The sequence below is a fragment of the Ailuropoda melanoleuca genome, chromosome 2, assembly GCF_002007445.2.
Source record: "Ailuropoda melanoleuca isolate Jingjing chromosome 2, ASM200744v2, whole genome shotgun sequence".
NCBI classification, from domain to species: Eukaryota; Metazoa; Chordata; class Mammalia; order Carnivora; family Ursidae; genus Ailuropoda; species Ailuropoda melanoleuca.
The window spans coordinates 165,710,842-165,738,193 of NC_048219.1; the positions used below are offsets into that span (position 1 = coordinate 165,710,842).

The window sequence follows — 27,352 nt, forward strand, 5'->3', positions numbered from 1 at the left end:
CAGGGTGGTTCTGTTTCCATTTTTTTTTTTTTTGCTAAGATTAACTTTTAACCTTAAATGTTCTCTAATAGAAATAGACTAGGTACTCTCTCAGAATACAAGAGTTTATTTAACATAAAATATAGTTGCATAAAATATGCAACTTTATTTTTTGCTATGAAACTTTAGAATAGAATAGACAGGGGCTGCCATTTGCATCTTAAATTTTGAAGAAGAATAGGTTGAGTTTCAATGGAAGCAGTTAGGACTACACCTATGGCATTACCTCCCATTGCTCCCACTCAAGTCCAGCCCTGGGACCAAGAACTTTCCCCAGATTTTCTGTTCTGCTTCCTTCCTTCCACCGATACCATCAGCAACTCCTGTGATAATTGCTGACCTGAAGCAGTGTATTGAGACTTAAGGGGCCTCTGGCACTTCTACGGGCTCAGGGTCTGAAGCAGTGATCAAAACTTGACAAGGCCTTTGTTCAGCTAAGGGGTCAGGTCCTATGAGCATTCATGATGACATTGTGAAAAGGACCTGGGACTTTGGGAGGATGGCAGCAGAGATTTCCGCTTATGAGGGGTTTTAGAGTAGGAGACAACTGGGAGAAAAGGGAGTAGTTCTGATACCTGCAGAAGGTCTCTTGTCAAGACCCGTATTTGTTCAAACCTACCTGGTTGGTGTCACTTAAAGTGGGAGTTAACCATGTGACACCAGTTTTTCTAGTCCATTTAGCAGCTTAGTCATTGGGCTTTTTCTTCTTCCTCCTCCCACCAAGGTTATTCATAATGCCCTTTAGTTTTTAACTCTCTTGTTGTGATTTTCTTCTTACTGTATTTGACATTCTCATAAATTCTGGTAAAGCCTGTGGGATTTTTGGGAGATAATTTGTTTCTGGTTTCATTTCCTTTAAAATGTAGGTTATCTTCTTTGTCTGTTTTGGTTTTTCGATCAGTTGCTTTGTCTACCTTCCATAGACCTAACAATGTGAATTTAATCTGCTAGGTTAGAGAGGCCAGCAAGAAAGAAAGAGCCTAAACCTTGAATTTGAGACATCAGTTACTTTGGTAAGAGGATTTAAAAAATTCCCTTTTAACCACAGAACTCCATTGGAAAGGTTTTGGAAAGAAATGAAGAAAACCATCAGAAATGAAGTCAGCAACTTCACGGCCTTCTATTGACTAGAGTGGAGTTTTATTACTGCAGTGTTTTGGAACGACACTGTGCAGGATGTCTACTGAGGTCATCCATCAGGTTGAAGAGGCCCTTGATGAAGACGAGAAGAAAATGCTTCTTTTTTTGTGCCGGGACATTGCTGCAGATGTTGCTCCGCTTAATGTCAGGGACCTTTTGGATATTTTAAGTGAGAGAGGAATGCTGTCTGCCATGGGCTTGGCTGAGCTGCTCTACAGGGTGAGGCGGTTTGACTTGCTCAAGCGGATCTTCAAGATGGACAGAAAAGCCGTGGAGACCCACCTGCTCAGGCACCCTCGCCTTATTTCAGACTATAGGTAATTCATGAGCAATTCCCAAGGCTGGACCTGGTGGGAGGGAGTGAGGTGGTCTAGGCTTATGAACAATAGAAATGAGGCCAGTAAGAAGAAGCAGTGATGTTACCTTCTTTACCCATAGATTCACCTGCCTTATGATGTTACCTCATTCCTTTGAAGTCTTTGAATTCTTAGAACATTTTTGCTTAAAGTAATTGGGTAGAAGATCATAAAGAAAGTGGAAGGGCTGGGTAGCATGTGCTAGTTTGCCTGATAGATAGAATGAGAGAGATAAGAATGACTAAGAGCTAGTAATTCTTGCCATCCTCTGAATGTGAGGCCTGCCGTGGTCTTTCCTAGCTTATTTTCTGTGATGTAAGACTGGCAAATTCTGAGAAAGGAAATAACAAGTCTGACGGTGATCTTCCTGACCTTTGCAGAGCTCTGTGATCCCTCCTGAGTCCCCTTTGGTCTTTCCCATGCGGAGGAGGTTAGTGAGGTGGGCTCCCTTTCTGTGAGTTTGTATGAGGTCCTTGCCCCAGAGGCTCGGTGGGCCAGGGATGCAGAATGAACATCCCATCGATTAACCAGCTGTAGGCCCCCTTCAGTTCAGAGAGGAATGGTCCCTGGAGTCCCTTTAGTTCAGACTGTCTTTGAGTTTTTCCTTCCTCCTGTTTACTACATACTACTCTCTTGGAGGTTCAGCGGAGCACAGAAGCCACAAGAAAGGCTGCATTTCTGGAGAAAGGATGATACCTTGTAACCTTAAATGAATGGCTCCTTTTTCTCCAAACCACCAGCCTTAAGTTATATCAGTGAGGCATTATTTGGAGAAGATGTATATTATCAAGAACTATAGTAAAGAGAGTTGGAAGCAGCATAGGCCTTGGAAAGTGTCCGAAACTTGAGGTCTAGAGGCCTATTTAAGTCCCAGAACAACCAGTTACAGGCCACATAGGCTGAGCCAGCCACTAACATTGGTTGGGGCTTCATTTTCCTACTCGTAAAGCTAAAAATAATGAAACCTGATTTCGCAAGTTTGTTGGTGAAGATCAATTGTAATAATTTAGTATGTGAAGTACTTTTAGAACTGTGGAGCCCTCTACAAATGCAGGGGTTCATTATTATTATTGTAGTTATTCTCGACCATCTGCCACCTCTTCAAGTATCATATAATGTCAGTAATGTTCTTAAAACTTTTTCAGAGGCACTGGGTTTCTGTGAATAAGTTAGGGCACTCTCCATTTCCTGTCTCTTTGCAATGGTGAGTAGAGACGGTTCCTCAGAGCCTCTGGGCAGAGAGGCTGGGCAGTGGGATTCTAGATTCATCGGTGCATCTGTTTAGTGGCCTTTCTTTTGGGTCAACATATGCCAGGTGTTTGGTAAGTGCTAGAGCAAAATGAACGAAGCATGGTCCGTCCTCAAGAATTTGAGAACCTCATTGAGAAAACAGCCTTCTAAGCAGTGATGACAGTGTCAAGGCAATAATGCCAACCACGGAGTGTCCTGGGAGCCCAGATACAGTGTGATGGTTGCTCCCATTGGAGCAGAGGTGACTGAATCAGGAGGAGCCATCTATGGTCACAGTCCCCAGGCTCTAGATGCCTTTTAGTCTTTGAGTTCAAGAGTGGGCCAGGATATCACGGGTATAACTTTGCTTTAGAAGCTTGCGACTCCAGGTATGGTCCCTGGTCTGCAGCGGCATCATTCCCTGGGAGTTTGTAAAATAGAGAAGACAAGATCACTTCGAGTTCTATTTCTGTCTTCCATCATAGTCATATATGTTCTTCACTTACTTCATCGTAACATCTGGGGGAAGTAGGGGATTCTTTAGGGAAGTTTTTATTCTCTGAGCTGTTTTTAGAGCAGTTAGTTGGAAAGAAAGGTACTGTTTCCTATTGAAAGTAGGGGCAGGGTGAATTTTCTTTTTGAGTTCCTTTAAGATATCTTCCTGAGGTGGCCTAGGCTTTCTGTTTTTTGGGGGTGCATATCAGATGGGGGTCTGAAATAGCCTTTTAACCAGTTATTGGCATAGCGGAAGCATAGGCTCTTGGTGTTTTCACTAGGATGGTATCTGAATTTACTAAAAAAAACTTGTCTGGTTTACAGGGTGCTGATGACAGAGATTGGTGGTAATCTGGAAAAATCTGATCTGTCCTCATTATTTTTCCTCATGAGGGATTATATTGGTCGAAAAAAGTTAGCCAAGGATAAGGTGAGTTTTCTTTTTCTTGGTTCATGTTCCCAAGAGCCTATCAGAAAGTGGGGGTACTCTTTAGGGTGTTAAGAGAGAGAAGTGGGCCCTTGAATAGGGAGGCCCAAGCTGGGGGTGAAGGTAGGAAGCAAGAAGAATAAGGTCTTTTCTTAACATTGATAAGAAGAGAATCGGTTTCTCATTTGAGAGGAAATAGGGTGGCCCTGGGTGTTTCTCTGATCCTTGTATTTTATCCTTATTTCTATAAAAGTCAGAGGCCTGATTTAGGCATCAGTTTCTCTCCCCCGTTTAACAGACCATCTGGGAGGGTTAGGAAGTCCCATCTGCTCATGCTGAGTGCAAACAGGTGGGAAGTACGAGTCCACTCCCTTCTTGCCCTCCCACAGCATCTGTGTCCCCTCAGCTAGCTCGAGGTCAGTGTGAAGTCATTAGGCTCCATGTGGAGATGAGCTGGGGGAAGGTACTTGTGACTCATGTATTCAGGGAATGGCAAAAGTAGAGATTTGGTGTTGGAAGCTAGGTAGCAGTCAAGATCTCAGGGATGTGATTGTGGAAAAGTATTTAAATTCTGTCTGGCCCTATGTGATACTGCTGGCCTAAGGACAAGCCAGGAAAACCTCAGGTCATTAGATTATGACAGTATGCTCTTGAAGGACTTGCCTTTGAGGACTATGGTAAGGTGTTGCCTGAGAATTTCCTCATGTTCTTTAATCATTGTAGTTTTGTTTCTGAAATCTAGGCAGGTAGGGTGACTGGATGACCCCACCATCAAATGCATCAAATGGGAAGGAAAATGAAAAAATAGAACTTCTTTTGGTGTCCCCAAATCAAAGGATCTGCCGATCATTTGTATCAATTTTGTGATGATGATTATTTAAAAAAAATAAATTTATAGAGCCTCAGTAATCAAATGTTAAACAGAAGGGAAATAAAGCCCAAAGCAATGCCTATTTCTGAAATATAGTTCTTTCATAATCTCTTCGGTCCAGGGCAAGTGATAGCAATATACCCTAACTTTTAAATTTTGCCCCCTCAGACCTCCTGAGTCAGAATGAGTTGGAACGTCCAGCATTGACTAAAATACTTTAGGAGCTTCAAAATTACATCATTCGGATTTTTCTAGTAGAGACTTGTCCCCAGCTAGCTTCTCTCTTCCCTTTTTAGGAAAGCCCTTAGAGTTTCTCGTTATAATAGCAGCCAGGCCTTTTGGAAGAGAATGAACTCAGGAGGATTTTATTTTTAGGCCTGCCCTCTCGTGGTACTTCTTGATGTCATAAATGTCCTATGTGTCTATCCCCAACCTGGGTACGGGTTGTCCACCAAAAGACTTAACCACCTCTTTCTCAGTAAAATCCAGGAGTATAATTTGCTCTTGGCTTTGGAGTTGGAGGGACTATAAAACAGAGAGGCCTGGTTTAGGATCATTGAAGATCATGGAAGGGGCTCCTCTTGTCACATGTTCTTGCTGTTACAAATCACACAGCCTGAGATTTGCATTTAGGACTTAAGAGCAGCCTTACTGACATTTGTTTTTTGTTGGTTGCTCTCTCAGAGTTTCCTAGATCTTGTGATCGAATTAGAGAAACTAAGTCTGATTGCTCCAGATCAATTGGATTTACTAGAAAAATGCCTGAAGAACATCCACCGAGTAGACCTGAAGACAAAAATCCAGAAATACAAGCAGTCGGGTAAGTAGAATTTTGGCCTCTCTGTGGCCTAAGGAAAGTACCCTGTGCATCCTAGGTTTGGTTGGTAAAGATTCACTTGTTGGATGCGTGGAGGGAACAGAACCGAGTGTCGACAGCCCCCACTAGCCTGTGGCTAGAGATCACATCCCTTTCTATCTTTCATATCCTACATCTGCTGACTTCACCACTCTATACCCATGATCACAGAGTCTCAGCCCTCTGCAAAATGCTGCCAAGAAGTTCTTAACATTCTGGCCTTCAGGAAATAGTCTGCACCTCCATTTTCTGCACAGGCTGGCAGCATTGTGGACACATAGGGCTTTCGAGTGCATGTCGAGCCCTGCTATCTTGCTCCAGTGTTGGGCCTGACCTCCGTCCAACTCCAGGTGGCATCCTGTCACTGGGATCCCTTAGCTGCCTTGGGTGTGTCCTGAGTTTCACCAAACCTCCTCATGGAAAAGGGCACTTTTACTTCCTCCATAAAGGGGACCAGACTCACAGTGGCCTTCTTTCTCGTGCCACCCCTTCCCCATTGTCTTTTAGATTCAGCCTCAGCCTGGGCTCTGTTAGCAGTCCACTGCCACCATAGAGGCACAGCCTAAAGGGCATAGCTGAGACCCAGGGATCTACAACCCCGCTCCCCACAGATGACTGATAAAAGATCGAGGGTCGGTGTAGCATTTTAGTCCTTTCTTAATGGCAGTGGGAGAATCATCTGATCTAATATTTTGAATTTAGTCAGGTAGTTAGATAGAGTTTGGGGTATTTTGAAAGATGGATGATTGACTGAACTGAGCCATTGTTGAATATTCATTTAACAATAACTTATAAATCTTAAGTCAATACCTCTCTTCTGCTTACAGCTCAAGGAGCTGGAACAAGTTATACAAATGCACTTCAGGCATCATTCCCAAATCTGAGTCTTAAGGATCCTTCATGTAACTTAAGGGTGAGTCTGGAGCAAATGTACAGAATTCCAGAAACTGTTGCAGAACTTTGATAAAAATATATATATTCTCACAGCATGTACTTCATTTAATGTCTGAAAAAAATGTGATAGAAATGTGCATTTAAAAAAATATGTGTACCTTCTTATGATTACAAAGCTAACTTGTATTCATTGAGAGAATTTGGAAAATACAGAGAAATTTCAAGATGTATTAAAAGAATTTTTGAAGTATGTTTTCTCTTACCCCAGTTCTTTTCCCCAGAGACAGCTTTGTAAACCATTTTCTTCTGTAAACATCCAGAGATAGTCTATGCACATACCATATTTCACTTTCGTTTTTTTCTTTCTGTGCAAATGGTGGAACACTGTGCCCATTGTCCTGAGCTGGGAATTCTTGGAAATTTTTCCATGTGAATCATAGGGGCCCGCCTCTATTCAGTCATTGTTTCTAATGGATGCATGTAGTTCTACTTTCTGCATGTCTCACAACGTGTATCGTAGCCCTTTCTTGTGTGTGTATATTACAGATCATTTCCAGTCTTTTGTTACTGCAATGATTAAAAATAAATATCCTTATATTTACCTCTCTGTGCATTTGCTTGTTATTGGGCTTATTTTAACAATTTCGGCAGAAGTGTTTTTGTTATTGAGCTATATTACTGAGTGAGTGATTCGTGACCATAAATGTCAAGTAGTCACTTCTGGTTGTTGTGTTATTAAGTGGTGCAAAGTATTATCATAATTGTTCCTGGTTAGCTTTTTATCTTGAGAAGTTAATCCTAGTATAATATCCTCATCTGCATATAAAGGTATGTGGAATTTGTAGTTAGGCCTTAGGTCACAGTGCAATTTCATGGTTAAATTATAAAAGCTTTCATAAACTACCCCGGTAATAGAAATAGTTTCATGAAGAATGCGAGCTGTGAGAGATAACCTTGAACAATAGAATTTCAGAGCTAAAATGGGTATTGAGGATTATACTGTCCAACCCCCTCATTGAACAAATAAGGATATTTAGGCCTAAAGTACATTAGGTGATCGCCCACCTCTATGGACCACCAGAACTGGGCCGCGTCCATGTTCCTTCCTCTATACCATAGTATATTTAATAAACTGCCACACTCAAGCCACAGCTTAAGTGTATCTGTCATTTTTTTAAAAGAATCAAATACACTTCCGTTTGTCCTTCTGAATCTCTGTGATACCAAGTCATGAAACAAAATTGATTCAGGATTCAGATCCAGATTTTCTGAGCTTTTTCTACTACTGTATATCTAATATAAATTATACTGTCACTATTGGTTAAAAGCTTGCCATATTTTTACTATCGTCTTTCTGTTTTGTTGATGAAAGTAATTATATTCACTGTCTATGTAGCCTATTGGGAATCCACGTGCTCTGTATTTAAATTTCTCCTTTAATTTGCTGTATTGATCTATGACCTGATCATTAATTCGTTTAGTAAGCAGACACCTTGGCACATAGAATCAGCGAGGAGGTAAATACCTGGATGTTAACTCATACAAGAGTGCAAAGTGTTTTAAAAATTACAGTGACATTAAATGACACATGACACAACATATTATATAATAAAAAAGTTGTGTCACTCTGCAATACAATGCTTTTTAAATCTAGCTTTGATTCGATGTTATATTTCTTTAATAGCTATGTAAACGTGATTGCACATCCATGTAGGGTTCCAAATTCTATGTAGTATTATCAGCCTCGCTAAGTCACGTGTGATTAGTGATAAAAGCAACTTAAATGTTTTTCTTTAGACACACAGACTTAGCTGCAGACACAGCTTAATGAATAGTGTACTTCTCTCTTCTGGCTAGGATAGCTTCAGAGGGGGACTGCCATTTGAAAGCTGAACCCATCAGATGGTTTGCAGTATGTGGTATATGTACCTTACAAAGGCCCTGTCATCTGAGAAGAGCAAGGGTCGGTTCAATCTTTCATTTTCTGATTAATTTCATTCTAGCCCACAGAATTGGTAGCTTATTATTATTATTATTATTATTTATTATTATTATTTTTTTGGTGGCTGATTTTTGAGAACCAACAGCTAGGCACTGTAGAAACACAATAATAGAAAAACAGTAATTCGCTAGCACAGCAGAAAGTGCTTTGTGTACATTTAATCTTCACAAAAAAATTATAAGATGGCTACTATTTTTTTTTTTTAAAGATTTTATTTATTTATTTGACAGAGATAGAGACAGCCAGCGAGAGAGGGAACACAAGCAGGGGGAGTGGGAGAGGAAGAAGCAGGCTCACAGCAGAGGAGCCTGACGTGGGGCTCGATCCCATAACGCAGGGATCACACCCTGAGCCGAAGGCAGACGCTTAACCGCTATGCCACCCAGGCACCCCAAGATGGCTACTATTATTATCCTCATTTTGAAGATAAAGAAACGAACACGGAGGTTAAATAACTTGCTCAAGCTTACACAGTTAGTGGCAGAATCAGGATTCATAGCCAGGTTTTTCTGGGCGAGAACTCCCCACTGTCTTTGTTTTTGAGTATTGTTGCCACAAAAATGATTCCTTAGTTTCAGGTATACGACATAGTAATTGGACAAGCTTATACATGATGTCATGTTTACCACAAGTATATCTACAACCATCTGTCACCGTACAAGCTAATATCATTGATGATATTCCTTATGCTGTACCTTTCATTCCTGTGACTTGGAAGCCTTCAGAATTGGAAGCCTTCACGCATTTTGCTGACCTCCCGTCCCCCTCCCCTCGGGCAACCATCAGTTTGTTCTGTGTATTTATAGGTCTGATTCTGCTTTTTGTTTGTTATTCATTTTTTTTAAAGATTTTATTTATTTATGTGACAGAGAGACAGCCAGCAAGAGAGGGAACACAGCAGGGGGAGTGGGAGAGGAAGAAGCAGGCTCCCAGCAGAGGACCCCGATGTGGGACTCGATCCCAGAACGCCGGGATCACGCCGTGAGCCGAAGGCAGATGCTTAACAACTGCGCTACCCAGGCGCCCATGTTTATTCATTTTTTTTTAAGATGCCACGTATGAGTGGTATTTGTCTTTCTCAGACTTATTTCACTTAGCATAATACTTTCTAGGTCCATCCATGTTGTCACAAATGGCACAGTATCATACTTTTTGTGGCTACGTAATATTCCATTACATATAGAATATTCCGTATATGTAATACTTCTATTTATGATATATTATGTATATATACGTATATTATCCATATCTCTTCTTTACTGACAGACACTTAGGTTGCTTCTGTATCTTGGCTTTTGTAAATAATGCTACAATAAACATGGGGTACATATATCTTTTTGAATTAGTGTTTTGTAGTCTTTGGATAAATACCCAGGAGCGGAATTACTAGATTAAATAGTATTTCTATTTTTAACTTTTTGAGGAACCTCCTCCATACTGCTTTCCACAGTGGCCGGACAAATTTCCATTCCCACCAGTAGTGCCTAAGGGTTCCTTTTTCTCCACGTCCTCGTCAACACTTTAGAACTCTCATCCTTTTTTTTTTTTTTTAAGATTTATTTATTTATTTAACAGAGAGAGACAGCCAGTGAGACAGGGAACACAGGCAGGGGGAGTGGGAGAGGAAGAAGCAGGCTCCCAGCGGAGGAGCCTGATGTGGGGCTCGATCCCAGAACGCTGGGATCACGCCCTGAGCCAAAGGCAGACGCTTAACAACTGCGCCACCCAGGCGCCCCTACAACTCTCATTCTTAATCATCCCGTACATTGCCTCTGTGTTAAAGGATCAGGTAGAAGGTCAATCTGATGTTCCAACAGCTTGTTCTAACTTGGAGCAATTATAGCAACTCTACAATACCATGACACCTGACTTTATTGAGCTGTTTTAAAGCATTCTAATAAGCTAGGTTAGCATATTGCAATGTTCATTGTATTTTCACTTTTTAAAAAGAAAAGTTGCCTTGTGCATTGGCTGTAGAATATGGGATTTATGCGGTTCACTGCTCTTCCTTTTCTTCTTTAGATTATTTAACTGTGAATGTGATACTTTTATTTTTTTCCTGGGTAAGAATTCTATTGAGATATTTAAAGAGGTGTGATATAAAGTGCCTCTGAAAAAAAACTAACAGGGTATGTGACTTATTCTTTATTTGAAGCTCCAGAATGGGAGAAGTAAAGAACAAAGACTCAATGTGGGACAACTTGACCTTCAAAGTAAGGCCAAATTTTCTTTATATTCGTTCTTTATAAATGCTTGATAACTCAAAATTGTTGCGTGTTTGGAGTTGGCCTTTTTCTTTACATATTCTGATTAAGCTCTCAAAATAAATAGCAGTTACATTCTTAAAATGTAGCCATTGGCATTTCTAATTGTTTACTGAATTAGTTTATTTGAATGTAAATACCTCCTCCATCAGCTTCATCGTCTTGGCTATATTTTTAAGAGATGTGCTATTTATTCCTGAAGTGGAACTATAACCAGGCCATGTTACACATTAATCCAGCCATGATAGTGAAGCATGCTAAACCAAATACCTGGCAGCAGGAGGAAGAAAGGCCACTAGGATATTGTTTATAGCTCATTTTAAAAAAAGATTTTATTTATTTAATTGTCAGAGAAAGAGAGAGCACACAGCAGGGGGAGTGCCAGGCAGAGGGAGAAGAAGACTCCCTGCTGAGCAGGGAGCCCGATGTGGGGCTCAACGTGGGGCTCGATGTGGGGCTCAATCCCATAACCCTGGGATCATGACCCTGGGATCATGACCTGAGCCGAAGGCAGATGCTTAACTGATTGAGCCACCCAGGCACCCCTGTTTTATACCTCATTTAATAAATCTAGACACTCTACAGATGACATTCCTCTACTCCTAAAAAGAAAGAAAAAATACAATAAAAAACTAGTCATTTCGACCCATACGACTCTTTCTTAAAACATCAACACTTGATTTCATAACATCATTTTTTTAAAAACTGTGTTTCTTTTGCTTCACTTCCTTGAAGTGAAGGCTGAGACTGGGTCTCACGCTGTATTGTAGCTGATTGTGCCTCGGAGCCCCAGGAGGCAGGGATCAATAGGCAGGGAAAGAGGGCTCAGTCTTCCCCGAGGGGCTTGGAATTTGTCCCATGTGCAATGGCAATCACGAATGTTCCCAGTAGAGCAGTGGCCCAAAGGGAGACTTCTTTGTGTGGCAGGCCCTTTGCCAAAATCTTCTGAGTCAGCCTCCATGCTGTCTGTCTGCATCGAGAAACTGAGAAGCATTTTGCCCAGATTCGCCAGATGGTACTGTTCATGCCTGTCATTCCCTACCTAGTATTTTGCTCTCCAGCGAAAGCTACCGAGAAGTGAATTTATTCCTGAAGTGACAGCATGTTTCTCAAAACACTGGTGAGGTGGTGAAATTAGCATTCTGAAAGCTGTTTAAAAGGAAAACAGGAGACCCGGTAGATTCGGATAGGAATGAAAACCAAATTGGTGTTCTTTCCATAGTGTGCTCCCTGATGGCAGGTTTCTCCTTAATTGTAATGATACTGGGTGTTATGTGCAACTGACGAATTACTGAACTCTGCATCTGAAACTCATGATGTACTCTACGTTGGCTAATTGAATTTAAATTAAAAAAAAAACCACACAACGTAATGACACAGGTGAGATGGGTGAGGCTCCCAACACCCATGGTGATCCTTCAGAGAGCTAGGGACCTGCTTTTGCCTGGACCTGGTTTATTTGCTGGTAAAGAAAAAAGCTTTCATATTAACTTGGACTTCCAAAGATTTTGATTGGATGATGATGATGATGATAATCACTACAATTTATTAAGCTCTTACTGAGTGCCTTAACCCAAGATAGGTATAGTACATAGATTATTTTCTGGGTTTTTTATTCTGTTAATCCATGATTGGTTAAATACAAAATGAAAAAGAGACATTTCCTTTTAATCCCAAGTATCAGATGACCACTGTTAACATTTGTATACCTCTAGACTCTTACTTTTAAGCATATATATGTGTAAGCATATGCATACAAATACATATTTTTAAGTACCTGGGATTAATATTACCCATGTTATTCAATAATCCATTTTCAGTTAATATATCCTGCATATCTTTTCACGTTGAATACATAAAGATCTTTCTTATCCTTTTTAACATGTATAGTATCCATTATATGTACCATGATTTATTTAGCCAGTTTCATGTTGGTGGATTTTTAAGTATTTTTCTAGTTTGAGGCCCATTATAAACAATTATTTGGTAGATATTTTTGCATACTTGCTCTATTATTTCCTTAGGATAAATTTCTGGAGCAGAATGTTGGTTTAAAAGGTAATGTCAGTTGTCCTTTAAAAAGACTGTTTCTTTTTTGTTTTTTTAAGATTTTATTTTTTTGAAGTCATCTCTACACCCGGTGTGGGGCTTGAATTTACAATCCCAAGATCGAAAAGTCACATGCTCTACTGACCGAGCCAGCTGGATGCCCCTAAAAAGACTATTTTAACTTACACGCTTGAAAGTACTCATTTCCCCCAAACCTTACAAATACTGGCATTTTCTTTGCTTGTCTTTAGACATTCTCATTTTTGTAACAATCTTATAAGGTAGATGTTGGTATGCTCATCTTAGGCATCTAAAAACAAAACAAAGCAAAACACCCTGAGACTTTAGGAGGAACCTTCCCTAAGATCACAGCTCCTCAGTGATGGTGCTAGGGTTTGAGCCAGCCATTTATGGCTTCAAAACTGGTGGTTTCTCCACCTCTCTGAGCTAATAAAGTGATTTTTAACTAATGTTATTGGTTTTAGGCTCGTCTACATTTGCTAGGCTCACTGTCCTCTATCTTGCCACTGCCATTTTATTTTATGACCTCTCAGTATCACTGGACGAGGAAAACATGGCCATCTGTTGCACTAGTGACAAATACAAGTAAATGTTCCCTTTTCTGCAGTCTCTAAGGCTGTCCCCTCCAGGCATTGCCCCTGGTTTCAGCACATGGAAGAAAGCTATCGATACAGTTGGGTGGTGAGGTTATTGGGTTTTCCCTGTCTGTTTAAAAATTCATCAAGTCACCTGGTCCTCACCTGGAGAAGGGCAAGGGAGAGCCTTTTTTCCCTTGCTATTTAAGTAATTTTTCTACCTACCCCCTGCATAGCATGGGGACATGTATTTTCTCATCAGTTAGATTCTTCAGTGTGAGGTTGGAAGAGATAGTAAGGGGAAGAAAATAAGGGGAGAGAACAGCTGAGATATAAAGAAACCCAGACAGCATGGGAGCGGGCTCAGTTCTCCTTCAGCTTTGTAAATGATTTCTCTCTCATCCCCCAGGAGAATCAGTGAAGGCGTCCATCCAGGAATCAGGAGCATTTCTACCGCGGGTACAGAACAAATGATGTGACTCGGTATTGCACTGTATGCACAGTACCTGTGGAGAGCACTGGCTGCTTTAAACTATCTGTCCGTTAATAGTTCTCTGTGACAAGAATAGGACGCTGACAGTGCCATTCTCCTGGGAACTCTCCCAAGGGGGAACATTGGATAGAGCAAAGGGAAAAATGTTGATGTGGATTGCATTCGTGAACTTTGGAATGTGGGAAAACTCCAGAGTGGCAGTTCTCTTCTCCGCTGAGTGATTGCTGACTATATAACTAAGCAGTGACACTGAACCTTGACTTGCACTGGCTTCTTTTTTAAAGGCCAAAACCCCTTCTCCATAAGGAGGCGTTAGAAGGCCTCCTTTTGTACTGGTTTGGAAAGATACCACTTGTATAACTTCAGGTTACTGTGGAAACATGTGACCCATCCTTTCTCTCAGCTTTAAATTGTCTTCATCCTGCAGAGCTAAGTCATGTGTAAAGAGACTGTGATTTTCATTAAAATTAAATACCGAGACAGCTTGTCTTCAGCACATTACCTAAATAGAGAAAAAAATGTGAAATTAATGGGAAATGTCAGCTGTGGTGACTTCAGGCTGTGTCTATTGAATGACTCACCTGGCAACAGGAAGTTTGAGGAAATCCAAAAGAAAAGATGGTGTATGTGTGGTACCTTATGGAAACAGAGCAGTGTACGGAGTTTTTAACAATCCCTGCCTTCCTTTCCAGCACATACCAGAAGACAGCTACAAGATGCGGAGCAAGCCTCTAGGAATCTGCCTAATAATTGACTGCATTGGCAATGACACAGGTGGGTATGGACGCTGCAGATTAACGGATGCTCCACGATGAGGTCACGGCCCAGACAAGCTGTGTTCATCAGTGATCAACACCAGCTGTTTTAATAAACCGCGGTGGCAGTCTGTGGCTTCCATAGTGAGCGGTGCTTTCTCTCTCATGTCACAGCCTAGTGTGGATTAGGCTGGAGTGAGCTTCGTTCCATGTGATCATTCAGTGACTTCATCATCTGAAGCCTAGGGGTTTTCCACAGGATCCTCTGTATCTGGCTGGTGGATGAAGGAAGTGTGCCGAGGATCTCACAAGAGATTTTAGGGGCCAGTCCTAAAAGTGAGGGGCATTATTTCCACCCACATTCCATTGGTCAAACTCACTCGTGGGGCCCCACCCAACTGCCATAGACAAGGAACTCAGCCTGGCTGTGTGCCAGGAAGAAAAGGGAAAGGGATTTGGGGAGCACATAGCATTGTCTCTGGCACAAAGATGTGCCTGGTTGAAAGTTGGGGAGCTTCAATCTTGCTTTTTCATGCGGGGTGCTGTGGCAGGGAGGTGTCCTGGGATCCAGAGTGGGGTTGAAAATGGAAGGCTTTCTGGCTTCGGTGTTATCAGATGTCCCATCATTTCCCATAGATAGACTGTGAAAGCTCTTCTGGGGAAAAATTAAAACTATTGTAAATGTGTATTTGCATAGAGGCAGTGTGTTCCTTAGTTCTGCCGTCCTGTCCTTGGGCTGGCGGCCTCAGTCTGTACTTCTTGTGTGTTACTCTTGTTTGGATCCGAACTGATTCTCTTGCTCAATTATTGCTGGATGTCCTGTTCAGACTGAATCAATCACTGGTGATGAGTGAGAGAGAATAAGAATCTTATTGTGAAAGAACATGGTTAATTATTTATTTCTTCCTCAGAAGGGTGGATCATCACATTTCCACAGTTTTCTTGCTTTTCAGAATTCTTGGAATGAGTCAGATCTATCTTTTAGGCTCGCTTAAAATGTTACCATGGTGAGTTCCATGGGAAGAGAATCTAAGAGAAGGTCAAATTAGCAAATATTAGGTTGAATTTCCCAGGATTTCAGATATGATCTCATTTTTCTCATGTCCTATTTCTGGTTAGATGTGAGACGTGCTGACTCCTCAGCTATAGATAAGTGTCCTTTCTCTCTTAGCCATTAGTACCGATGTAAGAATGAGAAAATATTTCCTCAATGAGTAACTTCCTGCTTTAAAAGAGAGTATTTGTCTTCCACTTTCTATTATAGTCAGTTTCATTTCATTCATTGGCAGAAAGTTTCCAACTGCAGGATGTATATCTGTTGTGTGAAGAGAATCATAAAGCCGTGACCTGCTGTGAATGTGACTAAAACCCGGTGTCTGTGTTTGCCTCTTGTGCACTGGGATTGAATGTGTATTTGTGTTTTCCTGCATTATAGAAGCATGGTCAGAGTTGGTCCTGGAATAGGACTGTGTGGGTTTGAATCATGTCTCTGCCATGTCCTAGCTTGTGACCTTGGAGTATTTTCCTAGCCCCTGTAAGCCACAGTCTCCTTTTTTTTTTTTTAAAGATTTATTTGAGAGATAGAGTGTGCGTGCACACACACATTGGGGGAGGGGCAGAGGGAACGAATCTTCAAGCAGACTCCCTTCTGAGCATGGAGGCTGACCTGTGGGCTTGATCCCACGACCCATGAGATCATGACCATGAGATCACGACTTGAGCGGAAATCAAGAGTGGGACACTTCACTGACAGCACCACCCAGCTGCCCCTCAGTTTCTCTTCTATAAATGGGTAGATAACAGGACCTACCTCTTGGGGAGGCTGGAAGATCTGAATGAGTTCACACTTGTGAAGGGCTTGGAGCCCATACATTACCGTTTCTACATCAAAATGAATGGATATTCACTCTTTAAGTGGAATAAAGACCATCAGTAGCCTCTCATCGGTTCAGGAAAGGTTTTGCCACAGAATGAATCGGGGAAAAGAACTTAAGGTTTTCAGAGCTTTTGGGGTTTCTAAATTGTGGATGAGGAGTTGTGGATACGTGATAGAGTACTTTGAGGCTGCCTGAGGTACCCAAAAGCCTCTTTGGCATGCAATAGACAGGCTTATTATTGATATTGTTTTCTCCTAAGAAAAGCTAGTCCAGAAGGAATTACTAGTAACCATTTGTACTTAAAGGGAAGGTATTTTAAAAGTAGTTTAATTTTGAGTGAATGTAGGTTATCCATTAAAACGCCTTAATTGGTCTACGGAAACAAATGAAAAGTCAGACTTAGACAAAGCTGACTCTGCCACCCGCTTCCTAAGTCACTCAATCCTCTGTCCTTGTTTATGATCGTCTCCCCTACTTGGGGGGGGGCCTTCCCTTTCTTCTGTTTGGTCAAGTCCCTGCTTAAATTAATACCTTTAACCACAATCTCATCTCCAGGTGTCTCAGCACAGATGGTCCCTCCTCTGACCGTTTATTTTACCTAAAATCCCACTGTACCGTGTGACATGTCAGTCATTATTTTGTGCATATTTATAAGCTCCCCAACTAGACTGCAGGCTCCTTGAAGGGCAAGTACTTCATCTGTATTTCCCAACATGAAATATAGTGTTTCTGCAACATAGGAAGAGGAACTTTTTAAAACATGAGTTTTGGGGTCAAGCGAATTTGAGAAATGATGAATAGTTTGTTCCTCCTTTGGAGATTTGCGTTGGTCTTAAACACTGAGCAGTTCTCCCATAAAGAAACTTATTTAAGTCTTAATGTTGCATTTCACATTTATGTTTGACATCAGAACTCCCCTTCTCACTAAGAATATCCTGCCCAATTTGTGTTCCATTTGTATACCTATTTTTTTTTAAGATTTTATTTTTTTATTTGACAGAGTGAGAGAGCACAAGAAGGGGGAGCGGCCCGTGGAGGGAGAGGGTGAAGCAGGGTTCCTGCTGAGCAGGGAGCCCAACCAAGGGCCCAGGACCCTGGGATCATGACCCGACCCAAAGGCAGAAGCTTAACCAACTGAGCCACCCGGGTGCCCCTTTGTATGCTTTATTATAATTAGAACTGGGCTCATTCAAGGTGCTCATTAAGTAGTGGTAGATAGACTAATGAAGCACCCCCTCTTAGTTATTCTATACATTTATTTAATGGACTTCTTTTTATAGATTGTGTCAAGATTAATGCAAACTCATTTTATTTTGTTTTAAGATTTTATTTTTAAGTAATCTCCACACCCCAGGTGGGCCTTGAACTCACGATCACATGCTCTACTGACTAAGCCAACCAGGCACAGGAATGTGAACTCATTTTAGATGAAAACAAATTCTAAATGAATGGCTTCACGACTTTTTACTGTATTTAGTTTTTTGGATTTCATCTCAATTGCCCCAAAGCTGTGGGTGGTGCTGACACTAGCCCTTGTCCTAACTGCAAAGCCGCATAAAAACTCATCATTTTGGGAAGTTGAGGTTTACAGAAGTAGGGCTGGGTCAGGCGTGGGGTTTCCAGGGCGGGCGGAAGGAGAAGTGTGACTTCTGCAGTTGTTGAGGTTTTATTTTCCAAACTCAGCATCCAAGTTTTTCTTCCCCTATTTGAGGGAAATGACAAGGCAGCTCCTGTGATAAATGCGACACACAATCCGACTGCTCCCAGCCCCTTTTAATGCAGGCTCGAGAGACTTCCCTGTGGAGTCCCTTCTAAGGAGAAGCTTCCATGAGAGAGATGTGCTGCAGGCTCCTTTCTTTTCTTTTTCAAAAAGATTTTATTTATTTGTCAGAGAGAGCGGGAGAGAGCACCAGCAGGGGGAGGGGCAGAGGCAGAGGGGCAAGCAGGCTCCCCACTGAGCAGGGAGCCCGGATGCGGGGCTCGATCCCAGGACCCTGGGATCATGACCTGAGCCGAAGGCAGATGCTTAACCACTTAACCAACTGAGCCACCCAGGCATCCCTGCCTTTATTTTCTTTAAAATTAATATCTTACATTTGAGTAAGCACTCATAGTTTGCTAAGTGTCTTTACAGACATCTCACCGGATCCTCAAAGGCACCTTTTGAAGAACATGGTATAGGCATTAGTACTAATCACATTAATTACAGATGAATAAACTAAGACAGTTAATTTGTTCAAACCCACCCCATCATTACTCCCTTGATCTTATAATCAGACCGGGTTATATCCATGTTCTTGCTGGCCCAAGAAAGTTGTAAATGCCAGCTAGCATCAGTCCTCCCTCTCTGATAGAGGAAAGATGTGACATTATGGGAAATCTCGACTACAATGACTTCAGGCTGTGTCTACTGGGGTGACAGTGCTGCCAGAGGGATATTTAACGGAGGCTCCATCTTGGTCTGAGGTCCCTCCAGATTTGCTGTTCTTACTGGCTTTTGGGGACCTGTCATGTTTTTGGCTTTACCTCCCCTTTATTCTTGTTCTATTAGGTAAGCACTTCCTGCCCCAGACGTCAGATTCCCATCCCCTTCCTAGCCCCTCTGTTGGCATAAGTTAGTTTTTCCAGGTCCAGGGAAGGTTCAGACCCAGTGGATAGGTAGAGGAGCCAGGATTTAAACTTAGATCTTGTGATTCCAAGACTGGTTCCTCTTTTGCTGGTCCCAGGCAGCTGCCTGCTCACTGCTGTGTGACAGTCCCCACTCTAGCCAGAACCCACAGGGAAGCCAGAAAAAAACAAAGAGATGGAAGGCACGGGACAGCCCTTGTTCTGTCCCTAACCCCTGCACAGCAGCATGGAAAGACAGACTATGGCTTTGTTTTGAGGACTTCGATAAGGGAGGAAAAATCTTATCAGTGCAGGGAGGGTTTTGAGGGAAGTGAGTCAGCCTGAGAGAAGTAAACAATAGCTTTGAGTCTGGTGTTTCCCTGTTTGCCTCTGCCCCCTGGAGGAAAGAATGCACCATGACATATGAGTCCTCAAAGGAAGACGGGAATAAAACACTAGTGATGGAACTGGGGTCCTTGTCTGGATGCTCTTTGTCCAGTCCTGTGCTCCAACCTGAGCGCAGTACCGGGTATGGAAGGCTTTCCCATGCCTGCTGAGGTGAAGTCCAGGGGGCTGTGCTGGTGGGCTTTTTCTACCACAGTGAGATCCTGTGGGGACAAGTGAGCTGTTATTAGGTTCTCCAGCAACCTGTGTATCATGTCCTTCATTTCCCTCATGATATTTATCATGGGGTTTTAAGGAGATTGGCACCTTCTTTATATCTCTCCATTATTACATGATATATAATTTTTTTTTCACCCTTACCTGTGGGCCAGACGAAAAGTAGGTAGCCTAACTACATCCGTAAGTAATGGTTATTATCATTCCCTTATCCTGATTTACCTGTTGAATTATTAATCTAATAATGTGTGCAAATCACTCCAAAATTTAGTGGCTTAAAACAACAATATTAATTTATTTTTATCTCTCACAGTTTCTGTGGAGCAGGAATTTAGGAATAGCTTAGCTGGGCTCTTCTGGCCCTGAGTGTCTTGGCAGATTGTGGCCGGATTTTAGCTGGGGTCATCCAAAGGCTTGACTGGGATTGAAGGATCCTCTCAGGTGGCTCACTCATGTGGCTGTGAAGTTGGTGCAAGTTCTTCACGTGAGCTTCTGCACAGGACTGCTTGAGTGTTCTCATGACATGGTAGCTGGCTCCCCCCAGAGTGAGCTGTTCAAAAGAGAGAAGGAGCCCGGTAGAGACTGTATCCTTGTTATGATCTAGCTTTGGAGGTCACATCGTATCCCTTTTGCCATGTTCATTAGAAATGAGTTACCAAGCGTGGTCCACATTCAAGGGGAAGGGAATTACACTTTTTAAGGAACGAGTGTCAAAGAATTTGTGGACGTATTTATAACTGCCATATCTGGTAGATGTGGGATCACGAATAATCCCAGCTCTCCTGAGTGGAAAGTTCTGCTAGACCCGATGTGAACATATCCAGGTACTGCCTAGGGGCTCGGTGAATTAACTCAGAACACTCAGGAGAGCTCTTATTTGTCCAGTGGCTGGTTTTTCCAGCTTTTTGTTTACCCAAGGCTGTGTATCTTTTTCTGTCTTTCTCTTCCTATTTCGTGTTGAGAAGCCAGAAGAGAAATTGCAATAGCTAACTTTGACTTTTATAGTTTATTAGTGGTTGGTGAAGTTTTCAGGGCAAGAAGGCTCAAACTATTGGCTGAAGCTATGAGTCTTTGAATTATTTGTGACTATTCAGACCTCATGTTGTTTCCATTTAATGCAGAGAGTTGACAATTTGTGGCAAACAGTTACATGGTAATTTCAGGGGAGTTATTTACCTCTCCATTCTGTGATGCCTGCACTGGTATGATATGGGGCCCTTATGTTCCTTGGTAGAAGTTGTATCTGTTCTAATTACTAGTGTGTCGTTTGATTTGGGGTGGAAGCAGTGGTAGACTTCTGGAAGACCATACCCTGGGGGATGAAGAGTCATGAGACATGGAGAGAAATCCAGAAAAGTTGGCTAAGAGTTTGGATAACAATCTGAATTCAGAGATGCTTGTTTAGCTTAGGGAAGAATAGTTTCTAACTCTACAAATGAATTAGGAAGTGGAGGCATCCCTCAGACAAGGAACAGAAACTTAATGGGTGGCTCAAAGGGATGTGGAATTTTTAATGAGGAAGAGAAAGATGTCTGTCTCTGCTATTAGAAAGATATAACAAAGCAGGAGACTATATTTACTCAGGAGACTATATTTACTTCTCTAATGAAGGCAAACTGAGCAGATGGGAAAGAAATGGACTGGGTAGGCTATAGAAATTTCTACAAGATGGAAACAAGATTTTTTAAAAGAGGGAATAGAGCCCCAGGAGCTTTATTTGTATTATCTCATTTAATCCTCACAAGCACGTTCACAGGGTGGGTATCATCACTTCCGTTTAAAGCTGGCGAGACCCACTTCTTTAAGGTCATGCAGCCCACAGGTGTAGTAAGGTCGGTGCTAGAAGGCAGGGTTTTCTGGCATAAAGTCTGCCTTTTCCTCTGCCTTCCACTGTTCTGCAGGCAAAGTCAATCCAGGATTCCTGGAAACTTGGAGAAGAATCTTGGGGGCACTGCAGGGAATCTTGGCTAAGGGCTCCCACTGCTCAGTCAGAGGTAACACTGGGAAGCAGATCGTGAGAGGAACTGGAGAGTCTGGAAATGGTCACAACTTCAATGTGGGGACCTCTGTATCAGCCCACAGCCTGTAGGGATGAGGGAACTCGTGACCCGGGCCATCCTCTCTGCAGCCATTTGGATCCAGATTTGGATCTACGCTCTGCAAACGCATCCATTTCCTACATACTTGTGTGTTAGTTTAAGAAAGAGCCTTTTGAAAAATCCCCAACTTTGTATTGGTTGAAGAGAAGAAGTTTTGTTCCCTCTTTGGTTGCCTTGGACTAGAAGTGGACTCAGTCCGTGCCTGTGGCCAGATGTGCCTGAGGTCGCCTCAGGCAGGGACAGATGGTAACTGAGAACCTGGGACGTGAATGTCGTGTGTTTCAGGTTGATTTCTTCCAACCCGGTGCTCAGGTCCTTCAAAACCTCAAAAGATGCAGGCACAAAAGCAGAAATGGATAAGTAATGGAGATCAGACTGTGCTTAGAATTGCTAGCCGGTGTCTCTTAAGGTTTTCTCACGCTAGTGTTGTTTTCTGTGTGTGTTTGTTTATTTTATCCAGCGTTTCTTCGGGACACCTTTACTTCCCTGGGCTATGAAGTCCAGTATTTCTTGTATCTGAGTGTGGACAGTATAATCCAGATACTTCGCCAAGTTGCCCGCATGCCCCAACACCAAGACTACGACAGCTTCGTGTGTGTCCTGGTGAGCCGAGGTGGCTCCCAGAGTGTGTTTGGCGTGGATCAGACACACTCAGGGTTCCCTTTGGATCAGATCAGGAGGATGTTCATGGGAGACGCATGCCCTTCTCTCTTAGGGAAGCCAAAGCTCTTTTTTATTCAGAACTATGTGGCATCAGAGAGCCCACTGGACAACAGCAGCTTGCTGGAGGTGGACGGGCCAGAGCTCAACAACTTGGAATCCAAAGCCAAGCAGCCTGGGCCATGTACCATCCACCGAGAAGCTGACTTCCTCTGGAGCCTGTGCAAGGCGGACGTGTCCCTGTTGGAGCGGTCCTCCAGCTCTCCATCGTTGTACCTGCAGTGCCTTTCCCAGAAACTGGGGAAAGAAAGGTGAGGCACCTGGGTAGGCTGTGGCCCATCCCTGGACCACTTGTCTCTTCTCTTGCTACCAAGATGGAGATGACCACTGTGCCACGCTGGATGCTCTTCTCTTCAGGGAGAAGAGGATTTTTTCTTCCCTGTTGGGGTTGCCTTAGGAGGAGGACATTTCATGAGGGCTTTGTGCTTCAGGAGGTCACTTGTAGTCAGCTTGTAGTTTGGATGTTGTTCAACAAAATAAAGACATTTTTAATTGTCTTTTTTTTAATTACAAAAGCAGTACATCCTCCTTATTAAAAAAAAATACCCATGAAATATAAATGCCAAAGCAGAATATAACAAGCAGTTACAGGCCTACTTATTAGATCAATCTCTGTGAGCCACATCTTGGCGTATTGCCTTCCAGATCTTTTTTGGTTACCTGCACAATCATATCTGAATGTTTTTAAAACCAAAGTGGAATCATCATCTACTATTACTTTATAACCTGCCTTTCATTGGTGTAACAGTGTATCACACACATTTTACACATCAGTAGTGTACAGCATCATTTTAATGTCTGCGGAGCAGTCCAGAATATGTCTGTGGTGTACTTTACTTGACCCATTTTCAGTCATTGGAAGGTGTCTTGCTTTCATAAAAGGAAAGCGTTCAGTATCTTTGGAGCTCAGTATTTGTGCTTATCCGTACTGTTATCGTGAGGAAAATTCCCAGAAGAATTGCTGTGTCAAACGACGTGCGTTTTTAAAGGCATGGATACAACTTATCAGATTGTCCTCTAGGACAGTTACACACGCTGTGCACAAGATTGCTTGTGTCCCTGAACTCTGCCCGACACCGCATGTTCTTTATTTCCCTGTGTCGACAGTTTGGTAGGTGGAAAATGGTACCTGACTCCCCACATCGGCAAGTATTTGTTCTACAGACATTTCTGATGTTTGAAGAATACTTTTCAAAGGGAAACCTTGGTGATCTGGTTTTCATTTAAGAAGATTATTTCCATGTAAGATTAGCAGTCTTTTTCAGTTGTCCCCTCATAACAATTTAGAATGATATTTCGGAGCCATGTGTGAAATGTATTCTGTGGTAGCTCTGGGGACCCCAGGAATATATCACATGGCCTGTGACACCCCCCTTCCGACCCCCTCAGTAGTGGCTCAGCAGCAAGGAGTGGGCTGTAGTAGAAATGACTCAGCTTTCCATGGGCCAGCAGTGTTCTTGGCATGCATCCTGCATTTGCATAGATGATCCAGGTGCATTATCATCCTGCTGGAGTGTCTCCAGGATAAGACTCAGTTGCCCCTGGGGTGAGGGGACTGTGGTTATTGGGCCAGGGTGCTGCAAGCTGGTTTGGATCACTCAGTAAGCAGCTTGTAGAGCATTTAAAAAGGAACAGTTTCAATGCACTGTCACATCTGCTGGCTCATTTCACCCTAATGACAATCTCTCTCCTCTTTGATATTTGCATGGCATTAATTTTTGCCTTTCTCTTTCCATCCAGAAGACGCCCACTCCTAGAACTCCACATCGAACTCAACAGCAGTGTGTATGATTGGAATAGCAGAGTGTCTGCTAAGGAGAGGTACTACGTCTGGCTGCAGCACACTCTGAGAAAGAAACTTATCCTCTCTTGCAAATGAACAGCCAAAAGCCTTTCCTGGCCCTGCCGTCTCCACCGCTAGCCAGGAGTAGTTTTCAAGTGAGTGTATGTGTCATGTGCATAAGGTGAGGTCCCAGTATGTGCCGAAATGAGCTTCTGTGAGGAATGTTGTCAGGAAGGTGTGTTTGAACTAAAGCCTCTGGGTCGAAGGTTTTGGCCTCTGTTGCTGAAAGCTTGTCAAGCCAGTGTTAGGAAGGAAATGGCTGTGAAACTTGAAAAACCAAGTTCTGGTTGAGTTGGGTGCCTCAGGATTATGTTGCTTTCCTTCGTGCAATCAAGTAAACCGGACCCATGGAGATTTGGTTGTAGTCACAGTCTGTTAGCCTGTGGGTATCCGCGCTCCAATAGAAAAGTAAAAAAAACCACAACACGACAAAACAAGGAAACATAACATACACTTACAACCTTACCTACCACGAACCACCACAGTTAACGTACAATTCTTTTTCTGTACCCAAGAAAAAAATGCCTGAATGTGAAGTCAGGGCGGCGGTCATCCTCTGTTCAGGCTACTATGACAAAGTACCAGAGATGGGAGGTCTTAGGGAAACACCTACTTCTCACAGTTCTAGAGACTGGGAAGTCCAAGATCAGGGAGCTGGCAGGTCTGGTGTCTGAGGAGGACCCACTTCGGGGTCTGCTGATGGCCATCTTCTCGCTGTGCCCTCTCATGGCGGAGGGCAGAGAGAGGAAGCAAGCTGTCTTGTGATAGCTCCACGTTCATGACCTGATTACCCCAAATGCTCTGCCTCCTAATATCATCACATTGAGAGTTAGGGTTTCAGACTATGAATTTGGTGAGGGACACGAACATTCATTCAGTGCATAGCCATGGCTTTATAATTTGAGATTGCTTGTCTGTCTAGGACTGAAGTGCTATCTTACAGCTAATCACGTAACCTTTCTTTCTAAGATTTGATGAGATGACCTAAAGCAGATCATTATTTAAAATATTTAAAGTTTTTAAAAAAATTATTTATTTTTATATGTTTTGACTTGATGTTAAATAGTGTGTATCTCTATGTGTAAATGCAGTAAAATATTTCAAATCTTATAATAGCCCCAAATTGAAAATTGGCCAAGTGTTCAGTAATAAGGCTATGGTTATGATGATATGTTCAGTGGTTGGTGTTTTATGTGACCATTAAAATTATGTTTATAAATAATAAGAGCTTACATTGAGTTCTTATTAGCTCATTACATAAATTACATGGATCGTCTCATTTAGTCCCCCCAAAAAACAGCTCTATGAGGTGGTATTATTGTTCTCATTATTTTTCTTCCACTTTATAGATAAGGAAAATGAATGATGTTAAGTAGCTTACCCATGGTCACTCCATACTACGATATAAACTCAAGCCTTAAAGAGAGCCACTTCGGGGCCCAAATCCTTAACCAGTTCACAATATGGCGTTGACAGGACATCATAATGAGAAAAATGCTCATATATTCATGTTACCTGGAAAGGAGTACAAAATAGTATTGTTTATTGGAGCTATGCTTAAAATAAAACAAAAAAACTCCTCTCGTAGGAAAACAAAAGACCAGAAAGAAGTGATTACAATGTGGCATATGGATGACAGAACTATGGCTGATATTTTCTCCTTCTGTTTTCCAAATTCTCATCTATATTTGTCTATTTGAGAATGTTGGCTTCTGCCCTAAAGCCTAGGTAATTCCTTTCAACTTTCAAGTAGTTGGTGCCTCATCACCAACAAAACTACCCTTCTCTTCTTATTTTTGTCCTCACTTCTCTCTAGTCCCTCTTTTCCAGAAGCAGGACCCCTGGTCTCAGGGCTGTTTTTCTGAGCTGCTGGTTAGGATGACTGATTAGTCAACCCTTGGTTGACCCTCATCCCTACCCCTGTTCTATCCCATCTGCTGTTCTGTCCCATTCCCCAATTCCTTCAACCTTTTTCCATGAATAGGCCATCGTAGGGGTCACTTGAAACCTTCTTCTCTCTGAAGTGTTTGATATCAGAATCTCTTCTTGCCCTCTGAGATTTTAGGAGCAAGTTTTCAGGATTAAGATTGTTATTTATGCTGCCAAGAGGTCAGAATTTGAGGTCAGCCTCGTCATTTTGGCTGTGTTCATATCCCACTTGCCGATCCCACAGACTCATTTTCTTTTTCCCTAGTAATAGAAAACTGATTTGTAACTGGGCACAAATCTTCACAGAATTGTAGTCTACATACAATGGAATATTACTCAGCCATCAAAAACAATGAAATCCTGCCATTTGTAACGACGTGGATGGAACTAGAAGGTATTATGCTAAGTGAAATAAGTCAGTCAGAGAAAGATAAATACCATATGATTTCACTCCTGTGTGGAATTTAAGAAACAAAACAGGTGAACATAGGGGAAGGGAAGGAAAAATAAGATGAAAACAGAGAGGGAGACAAACCATAAAAGACACTGAACTCTAGGAAACTGAGGATTGCTGGAGGGGAGGTGAGAGAGGGGATGGGGTAATTGGGCGATAGGCATTGGGGAAGGCACGTGATGTAATGAGGACTAGGTGTTACATACGACTGAAGAATCACTAAATTCTACCTCTGATAATACACTATATGTTAATTAAATTGAATTTAAGTTAAAAAAAAAAAGAACTAACAGGTGCTGGCAAGGATGTGGAGAAAAAGGAACCCTCATGCACTGTTGGTAGGAATGCAAACTGGTGTAGCTGCTGTGGAGAATGATATGGAGGTTCCTCAAAAAATTAAAAATAGAATTATCATATGGTCCAGTAATTCCACTATTTACCCAAAGAATGCAAGAACACTAATTCAAAAGGATATATGAACCCTTATGTTTATTGCAGTATTTTATTTACAATAACCAAGATATGGACGCAACCCAAGTGTCCATCCATAGATGAATGGGTAAAGAAGATGTGATCTATACCTATATATAATGGAATATTACTCATTCATAAAAAGAATTAAATATGGCCATTTGCAACAACATGGATTGATCTAGAGAGTGTAATGCTAAGTGAAATAAGTCAGTCAGAGAAAGACAAATACCATATGATTTCACGCATACATGGAATTTAAGA

At 42.1% G+C, this 27,352-nt stretch overlaps 1 protein-coding gene across 5 annotated transcripts in view; it reads left to right on the top strand.

Moving 5' to 3' along the window:
* CFLAR (CASP8 and FADD like apoptosis regulator) overlaps positions 1–27,352 on the top strand; it is a 36,448-nt gene that overhangs the window by 1,755 nt on the left and 7,341 nt on the right. Inside the window, exons 2-10 of one of the 5 annotated variants that reach the window (XM_034654946.1) lie at positions 1,088–1,496; positions 3,585–3,690; positions 5,243–5,378; positions 6,242–6,327; positions 10,466–10,523; positions 13,629–13,678; positions 14,405–14,486; positions 22,132–22,642; positions 24,132–25,456. In XM_034654946.1, the coding sequence (XP_034510837.1) occupies positions 1,216–1,496; positions 3,585–3,690; positions 5,243–5,378; positions 6,242–6,327; positions 10,466–10,523; positions 13,629–13,678; positions 14,405–14,486; positions 22,132–22,642; positions 24,132–24,270 (1,449 nt within the window). In that variant the 5' untranslated portion in view covers positions 1,088–1,215 and the 3' untranslated portion in view covers positions 24,271–25,456. Of the gene's footprint in view, positions 1–990; positions 1,497–3,584; positions 3,691–5,242; positions 5,379–6,241; positions 6,328–10,465; positions 10,524–13,628; positions 13,703–14,404; positions 14,487–22,131; positions 22,643–24,131; positions 25,457–27,352 lie in introns of those variants that run through there. The other 4 variants (XR_004623564.1, XM_034654947.1, XM_034654949.1 and 1 more) reach the window with 4 other exon arrangements.